At 35.4% G+C, this 9,942-nt stretch overlaps 1 protein-coding gene and 1 pseudogene across 1 annotated transcript; one reads left to right on the top strand and one right to left on the bottom strand.

Moving 5' to 3' along the window:
• Window positions 1-724: 724 nt before the first annotated feature.
• On the top strand, window positions 725-7,686 carry LOC140812035 (CBBY-like protein; annotated as a pseudogene).
• A 918-nt stretch (window positions 7,687-8,604) lies between these two features.
• On the bottom strand, window positions 8,605-9,048 carry LOC140811379 (U-box domain-containing protein 30-like). The gene has a single exon (XM_073169220.1). The coding sequence runs from the start codon at window positions 9,046-9,048 to the stop codon at window positions 8,605-8,607; it is 444 nt and encodes a 147-aa protein (XP_073025321.1).
• Between the last annotated feature and the right edge of the window lie 894 nt (window positions 9,049-9,942).

The raw sequence follows: 9,942 nt of genomic DNA on the forward strand, positions 1-9,942 counted from the left end.
CTTTTTCCATTTTTCTTGTCCAGTAGTTATTGTTAACTTTTATGGGGTAATGCCAAAGAGAAGCAAGTAGCGTGATTGTAGTATCTCTTGTGTGGGGGTGTAACGAGAGACGGAAACTCCATTAAACATAATAATTTATAAAGAAACACTTTATAATAATCAGAAACTAACAATTTGCTGGCAATGAACGACAAATTTTTTTTTGGCGGCCGAAAACAATGGAATGAACATCAAATTTGTAATTTTTTTAGGTCCGAAAAATGTAAAATCTCCATTAAATGTTTTGCGTTGGTGAAAACCTTCTTTAACAAGGCATCTGGCTTTTTGTTTTACCAACATTATGTTTCATGATTTTTATTAATGACATGGTTAATTATGTTTATGTTTACAATTATAAATTTTTAATAACGTTATGTTTCACGGATTTTTATTAATGAAATGGTTAATTATATTTATATTTACAATTATAAATAATATTTTCGTCGAAAAAATAATATTTGTGATATGTGATCTAATCAGAATATTTGTTTCATAAAATTGAGATTTGACATTGTCTTATTTCATTTGATTTTATTATACAGATCATTAAAAATGTAATCAGTTTTTAAATTTTTATTAGCTCTACCTTCGTTTGAATTTTTATTATTTTGTTATGCTTTAATTTCTTATATAAATAAATTGTGTTGGTTGCAGTATCGCATTATTTATATAATTCGAATCGAAATTAGTTGGTCCAAACACAAAGTCCAAACACAAACATCTCATGGAAACCGCTCCTTATCCGATTCTAAACACGCCGAGCTTTTGCGGCGGCGGAGGTAGCAGGGGTACAATCAAGTTGAGCTATCAAATGTTTGGCAACAAAATTTGCAGTTATTCTACTCGTTTTTCTTCAAAAGTTCGTCATTGTTACAGTGTTGGCCGAAAAATCAACACGTTGGATTTTGACCGGTTAATTATAAATGGCTCCCTAAGAAACGGTGCTGAAAATAACACATCCCGGAAACTCGCCATTCTTCTTGAAGTTGAAGGGTCAGTCGGTTTCTTTTTTCTTTTTAATTTTGCGGCTATATTTAGCTTTCCTCTTTTATGTGTTTGTTGTTATTATTATTATTCTTGTATTACCATCTATGATTCTTGTTTAGTGACGATATTTTATGTTTTGTCTGGGATTTTCTTTCTCTTTCATTATCCTATCTGCGTCCTTTTTCTTTCCAGGTGGGAGGCAGACATATATAATTGCTTCACACATATACATTAAAAAACTATGGGTCGCTACTCTTTTCATAAATAAGAAAACAAAATAGATTATGTTTTATTGTGCTTATAGATGGATAGTTGTATCATGTGTGCTGTAATGTATGCTGTAAACCGACGCTAATGCTGCACTACCCTGTTATTTATATTATGCGCTAATAAGTTATTTCTTTAGGGTTTTAATCGATGTGAACCGATCAGGCAATCGCCAAGCTTTTAATGCAGGTACTACTATGCATTAAGCATATATTTCTGCTAACCTTGATTTTTGTTTTTCTTCTTTACCTTGATTGACTAGATTATATGATGATTCTCTTGTGGCATCGAATGATATTTTCAGCATTTAAAAAGCTTGGATTAGACTGTGCGAATTGGACCAAACCAGTTTATTCCGACCTTGCAAGGTGTGATGCATTGATATGTTTTTTTAGGTCTGCTATGTGAATCAAATGAGGGAAAATTAATTAACTATGAGCCACTTATTTGATACATCATCATGCTTGTGTGAATCAAAATTTTCATCTTCTTTTGTTGGTTTGAGGCTTTGGTGTGTTTCAAATCGATATAATGTATGATAAATTTCTTCATGATTAGTGAGAACAGTGCTGATTCTGTTTAAAAAATTGGATCTTGCTTTCACCTGAATACCTTGAATCACCCAACTCAATAAATCTTTGGGTGCTGAGAGTTTCCTAATATTTTGATCTGGCAGACAAAATACTGTTGTGGAATTCCACTAGCCTTGTAGCATAGAAAACGAGGTGATTGGTTAAATCATATTTTTTTGGTCTGTGTTAACTTGTGTTTCATGTTTGTTTGTTAGTTTGTCCATTCTATGTTCTTTGGGGCGATCACAAATTGATGAGACAACTGAGAAGATTGAAAGATGGATTTCATATGGAAAAATGAGAAGTTTGCATTTTCCTTAAATCTGTAATTTCTTTTTTTCAGCAACACAAAGTAATTATGCGTTATTGAAAGATGATAGCATCTAGATGCTCGAATACAAGCACACTTGTCCATTTCATAAAATATTTTGATTTTTTAACATACTTCATAACTTCTTGAATGTTTTATGCACGATTGATCTAATCAGACTTATTCATAGATGCTCAGGAAAAGTGCTGGTGATGAGGAAAGGATGTTAGTATTGTATTTTAACAGGGTGAGCTCCTGCAAGTTTTCCGTTAGCAAGCTTACATGTGATTGATGTTCCTCTATGTCTGAAAAATTCTAATCAAGTAATTGTGATTTTGCTGTTTGTGCAGATTGGTTGGCCAACCTCAGTTGCTACCAATGAGAAGGAAACTTTTATGAAAAATGTTATTCGAGAAAAGGTATCGATGAGAAATAACTGAGCTTCATTCTGATTTTCATAAAATGTTATTGCCAAAGTCTGTTGTTCTAGATGGCTGCAATTTTTTAATGTCGTTTTGAGTCTTGAAAATGAAATAGAACTATTATTGCCATTGTTTGAGTACTATATACCTCGCTTTTGGGGCTTTTGATGCAATGAGTATCTTTATCTGTTTTGCTTACATATTACCTCTATGAAACCGTATATTAATTAAATGTCAATTTTGTATGTGAAGTTACTACTTCCCTGTTTGCTAGGTTAAGTTTGTTTTGTGAAATATTTGATTAAATGTATAAACTTTATTTCATGTATTTTCCTTGTGATATATATCTTGGGTTAGATAGTTTTTGTTGAGCTCTTAATTTGAATCCAATAGAGATAGGAATATTAAGCTGTTTGATACATCCATTTGGAAATTATACTTGTTTTTGTTTGCAGATGAAGACAGTTGATTGTCATTAATCATTATCCATTTCACTTTTGATTATCGATCTTTTAATGGAGTGATATCTTTTATTTGCATTTTTAGATCTCAATAATGTCACGTTACTTTATTTTTCTCAGCCACCTTGAGTTAATGAAAGGTTAATTCTTCCAGAAGTAGCTGAATCATTGATTAACTGTCTGCAGAAGAATGCATTGGATGGTCTGATCACGTCAAAAGCTTTTTCTTTGAGACCTGGTGCCAAAGAGTAAGAAATCGGATTCTGCTTAATGTGATTTAACCTGACACGGAATTTACTTCCTGTCAGGTCCATTGCTTGAGCAGAGATTGCAGCATCATTTTTATATAGTATTGTGCTTCTCCTGATCATGCCTGATATTACCTCGGATGCACAATGCAGTTCTACTTTGTTTAGACCCCCATTTGGAGCTAACAACACATCTTCTCCCATATATCCATGATCCTTTGTAGTTATAAGCATAATTTATAACTTGTTTTGTTGTACTGCCAGGTTTTTTCCTCTTTCCTTGGTGGTTATTCTTTTTTGGTTGTCTTTATGACAGATTCGTTGATGATGCATTCAACGAAGGTGTGCATGTGGTAATCATGACATCATATAGTATGCACGGGGAAAATGTTGCAAGGTTAGCTCTACTTATCATGTCTGCAATGGAGCATTCAAAACTTTTCCATTTTTAAATGATATGGCTGGAGGTCGGGGGTAACGATGTCATCATCTAATGTTTGCATCAACACTTGATGTGACATCACGTTTTTCCGTGGATATCTATGATCTATTGATAGGATATATCATTGATTATAGATCAGTTGTTGAAAAACTTGGAGCTGATCGAATATTAAAGATACAGACCATTGGAGTTGAAGAGGTCAAACAAAGTTTCTATGGACAACTTGTGTTTGGCAAAGGAGTATCCTCCAGTTTGGATGAACAATTAGCTAAGGAAGTGTACAAAGCAGGTGACATAAATCCTGGTAACATAATTTCTTCTTCTCATCATATTCTTAAGGGTAAAAATTGAGATGGTTTATCGTTTTTGGAATAGCTTCTTCCGAAAGACAAAGAATTGCGGAAGAGTTTGCTTCTATGCTGAAGCTGAAAGTTGAACTTGATACTGGTTCAAGTGAAAGGTTTTACTCGTTCTCACAAACTCTCTTAATAATTTGCTTTCAGATTTCTTAGTATGCTTCATATGTACGAGTCATTGCATCAATATTCAGATAGACCATCTGACCAAGCATGTACTTTGAAACATGTACTCAGAGTTGTCATTTTGTGAGCTTTTCCTTTCTTTTCTTTTTTTTTGAACGGGCACAATCACGTCGCTACAATCAATCAACAAGAAACTATGACAATCATTACTAGTAAACTATTAATACCACCCTCAAGCATTCAAATACAGCTGGCCGTAAACTATTTATACCCACCATCAAGTAATCAATTACTACAAATAACAATCAACAACAAATGAGTAATTACAACTCACACAAGTGGGACTCGAATACAAGACCTCTGGGTCTCGGGGCCTCACCTTGGCCACTGCAGCAAGGGATCCTTGGCATTATGTGAGCTTTCGTATCACTTCATATAACTAATAAATTAGCCAGCCAAACTGGCTTTGTTTGTCTGATGCTTTATGGTGAACATTATTTATTTTGGGTTAGTTTCTTTATGTGAACATGGCATAAATTAGAATTATATATCTATTAAAACTGAAGATATTGTGATTTTGTTGGAAGATTGTATAAATAATATCTTGTAGATGTTTAATTTATAATATGTATCATAGATTGATATAGGTATACATTTGGTTTCTTTGAGTCAGGGGGTTGCTAGGATTAAGATCTACGATTTTCATTCTAAATAGTTTAATATGTTGTATAAATACCATTTAGCTATTGGAAAATAATACAATGAAATTATTCTATGATCTTTGACATGGTATCAGAGACTGTTTTTTTCCTCTAAATTCACGTTTTTTTCTTCCTACCAAATAATGCTTATCGTTCTCTTCAGTCTTTAGTCATGTCCGATTTTAAAGCTTCAAAAAAGCTTGTAGCTGTGAAGCAATATGCAAAATCGGAGGATTTAAATCTCAATCCAACAATTGGCGACTTGCAAAACATTCGGACGAACTATTGTTTGTATGGAAATTACTACTTGAAATGGTCCAAATTTGTGCGGACTTATTTGAAGGGAAAAAGGAGAATTAATCACCTTCTTGGGACTGGACCCAAACCAGGGGAAGAAGGCTTCGACGCGTGGGATGAAGCTAATTCTATGGTCATGTCATGGCTGTGGGAGTCGATGGAACCAAGGATTAGTGACACTGTCATGTTTTTGACGTCTGCAAAGGCCATTTTGGAGTCAATCAAATGAACCTATTCGAAGGCTCGTGTACTACCCATGTCTACGAAATCAAAATAGAGGTGGGATCAAGGAAATAAACCATGATTACGCCAACGAACCTCAAAAATCTTTCCAGAACGACGTCAAGTTAAGGAGTATGGAAGGGCAGCAATATCAAAAGTTGAAGGCCAAGAAAGTAAGATTTATGGTGCACTTATTGTTGAAAGACTAGACACACTAAGGACAAATGCTGGAAATTACATGTCAGAAATAAGTACTGGAATCAATGATGGGGACATACCAGAAGCATCAACCAAGCCCACTTTACTGGTAAGCGGGCAAGCCAAGAAGGTGGCCCAGAGACTGAATGAACTTAGCAAGGAAGAGGTTGAGAGACTTCAAAAACTCCTTGGGAATGAAGAGAAGAACAGTGCTACTAGTTCTTTAGCCCATTAGTTAAGTCTCTTATCGTTGTGCCTCTAATATTGTTGTTAGAAATTTGTGGATTGTCGATTCAGGAGCCCACAGACCATGTGACCCATTCCTCACTTAAATTCAACTACTACACACCTTGTCCAAGCAACCAAAAGATAACCATTGCTGATGGTTCTCTTATCGCTGTTGTTGGGATAGGAAGTATCCAATTCAGCCCCATAATTGCAGTTCACAATGTTCTTCACGTGCCAAGATTATCCATCAGCCTAATATCTATGAAAAAGCTTCCTCTGACCCATAGTTGTCAAAGGGGAGCGCATCTCGCCCACCAGGCAAGAATATCAGGCGCAGCGATTCACTAAAGCGAGCCTGGACTAGTCTTGGAAGTTTACTCGAGCGTGCCGGGGTGAATATTTTTGGTTACTTGTTTAAAACAATTAGCCTAAACCCAAACCCTGGCAACCCAACACCCAACACCGGAATCAGAACAAGACAGCTCTGAACAAAAGAACGAGGTGAGCGCATCTACATCCAAAAACAACAAGAAAAATGCCGATTTCAGGTATTTTGGATGAAAAGGAAGAAGAAATTAATATTGATCAAGAAAATGTAGTCCAAGAAGAACACAAGTGGGGTCTCCGATGATTCGATGAAATAAGATGAACTTAATTTGGATGATTGAAGAATTTTAATAATGATATTAATTATTATGAACTTATTAATTATTTTTGTTTATGTGACATTGTGACTTAATTATTTCATATTTTAATATGTTTATTCTAAATAAATATATTTTTTAAAATTTAAAAATGTGCGCCTTGCTTCAGTAAAGCAAAGCGCGCGCCTCGCCTTGCGCCTCAGGCTCCATGTCCTCGATGCGCCTTGAGCCCGTGAAACTATGCTCTGACCTGAAATGTAATGTGCTTTTATCCATCTCATTGTGTATTTCAGAACCAGTGGAGTGTTAAAATTGAAGATATTGTAATTATGTTGGAAGATTATACAATAATTATCTTGTAGATCTTTAATTGATTTTATGTATCTTAGATTGATATAGGTATATATTTTCTTTTCTTAAATCAGGGATTGCTAGGATTATGATCTAGGGTTTCCATTCTAAATAGTTTAGCATGTTGTATAAATATCATGTAGCCATTGGAAATTATACAATGAAATTTTTTCTCCGATCTTTAACAATATTGTCTACTGGTTGGTCTAGAAGGTAATTTGATGCTTCTGGTTGACCGTTGTGAAATACAGCTTGCAAAATGTTGTTGCTGCACTAAGGGCGGGGCTGAATATGCAGAAGTTCCAGTTGAAAAATGCCTTTTGATTGCGGGAAGCCTATTTGGAGTTTCCGCAGCTGCGCAAATTGGCATGCCTTGTGTAGTTCTCCGTAGCAGGTATTATGAAACGAGTAAAAATATTATGGTGTTTTTTATTTAAGTTGTTTGATTCTAAATTTGTATTGTTTTTATGTTACTCTTTTTTTTATTTGTGTTTTATGTTACTCTGTCCTCTTGTTATGGTGGTTCCTGAAGTTCAACTGCAAGAGCTGAATTTCCTACGGCAATGGCTGTGATAGATGGATTTGGTGGTGCAGACTTAACCATTACAAGACTTTGCAAAAAATTGTCGTCTTAAGTTCAAAACATGATAACTTTAAATATTCTTTCTGCTGGTCTTTTGTATTATGAGTTTTAGCTCAAGTGTTGTACGCTGTTTTTGTGTATGTTAAACAGGTTCTACCGTCGATGTGGTGTGTAAAATGACCTGCATTTTTTTCCTTCGATCAAGATGATAGCTGGGGTTTCTGAACTTCCACCATAATTGTTTAGTTTGTGATTTCTTTTACTTTTTTTTTATCATATTGATCACGGAATCCTTGTTGCGGGCATATCGTACAATCTCACCGAAAGTGTCAGAAAATGGGATTTGTCTATGCTACGTCGTGCATTCTATATAAATGTTCACACGAACATCTCAATTCAAAACAAAAAATATTGGTTGCCCTCACATGTTTTGTTTAAATTTAGGTGTGCGAATATATTATATAAAAATACAGAGAGTAATACTAACACTCCTATGTAGCATAGAATAATCCCAGAAAATGGGCCATAATGAGAACAAAATACCACGGGGAAAATAAAGCCATGCAGCTTAGCTTTGCTCATAACAAACTAAAAACTGTGATAATAGTACACATTGAACACGATGCGAAAGAAGCCAATACTTACTACTAAATACACACTCATTTAAGGCCAAAACAAAACTTCTACAAAGGAAAATTGGACGGTACCCAAGGATAGGAGAATTATAAGAGAGGAACAGTTGCAATTCTTAGCTCCACCAAATACCATGTTAGCAGTAGCATCATATCTTTTATGTCTTTGCAAACCATAAAATATTTGCGGAAAAATTCCCTCTATCGGCTGCTTATTGAGAACTTCAGCTGGAGCCAACTGTTATATGGAAAAAACAAATCATGTTTACGTACAATATGGGCCTCCACATAAGTCGAATGAACAGCTGGAACTATTACACAATTTGCAGGGCAACACCAAAATCTAGAATTTTCCCAGATAGTTTGAGATAGAATCCTTCAAATCTGGAAGCCTTTCAATTTCTTTAGCACCAGCTACCACACAAGGGGTGTCATCTGTATCAGATGGTCAATCTTCAGCAGTCGTTGAATCGTTCGGGTCGGTTTGCACTTAGAAATGAAAATGGAATCAGAACAATTCAAACTCCAAAGCTTTCAGCCGCCCGCTGCTTAAGTACGGGACTGCCTCCACTTTGGATAACAAGAAGAAGCTTTGCAGCAAGACCTGCATCCACAGATACCAAGGAACATTCTTCTGGGGAAAGTTGGCATACAGACAACAAGATCGCAAGTGCATAACCAGTAGAACTTTCTGAAATTCTCATCAGTATTTTAACCATGATAGAAATAGTATTTGAACAATCCTTTAAAGCTTGTCTCCCTTCAGGCACAGATGATAGAGCATCCAATATGAACAAGGCTAAATCAGTACACTCCATATTCAAGCCAATATCAACTCTACTGAGGCACCCTCCAATGGATACCATCAAACTCCCAATTTGCTTGTGTGCGCAAATTAGTTTAGGAAACCAAGCGCTGGTAGATGTCCATGCGGGGTGTCTCCTATCCCTCGTCAGTCTCATCAGAGCAACCAACAATGTTCACTTTCCGAGGGAAACCTTTATTTTTCCTCCCCTCATCCTTTTCTCTCTTTCTTTTCGCTTTATCCGGTTTTTCTTTTTGTGGCCAAAAGGAACATCACTATCACCACACAACACATCATAAAACATTCATAATCAACACAGTTTCCCAAAAATCAATTCTTTGTACCTTATCTTCTCCGGATTTATAGAGATCTTCTGGAAGAAAATGGAAAGAGAAAAACCTGAGCAAAATGCTATACAATGAAGTCCCCAATAAAGAAAAAAAATACATGTGGAAACGTGGATTCAAAGGCGATTCAGCAGAAAAAAGAAAGATATCGGGGAGGAGGAGAGGCCAGACATCCAATACAATATTGACGTTGCAGAAATTTAAGATGGTAGTTGGGAGGTCAGATGTTCATTCAAGGAGTTCGGATCGCACTTTCGAAATCTGAAAGTATAAACAAGAACGTTAGAAGGAGACTATAAGGTTGTTCTGGCGCTCAAGTCAGAGAAAAAAAACAAAAAGTGTGTAGAATGAGAGTATATCAATGAATAAACAATTAATGGAACCTGGTAGTTATATGCCTGGATCTGGACCATTCATTTTAAGAAAATTGGTGGACCCCACATATATTTTGTTAAAATTGGGTTTTTGATCTTCTCATGGGGACAGTGCCTCATAAGGTATGATGAAATTTTCCGTAGTTATAGGAGAAGAATAAAGTCCTGATTTGACAGGTCTAGATTAACAGAATCTCGGAGAAGATTAGATTAAACCTTTGTGGGCTTTACTTTTTTAGCTTTATTTATGTGTGCACGACCTCTATTTTTTTTCTAATCTTAAATCATAAATTCTAATAAAATAATTTAGCATAATCATGAATCATAATA

This window comes from Primulina eburnea, chromosome 14 (assembly GCF_022965805.1).
Source record: "Primulina eburnea isolate SZY01 chromosome 14, ASM2296580v1, whole genome shotgun sequence".
Classification (NCBI taxonomy): Eukaryota; Viridiplantae; Streptophyta; class Magnoliopsida; order Lamiales; family Gesneriaceae; genus Primulina; species Primulina eburnea.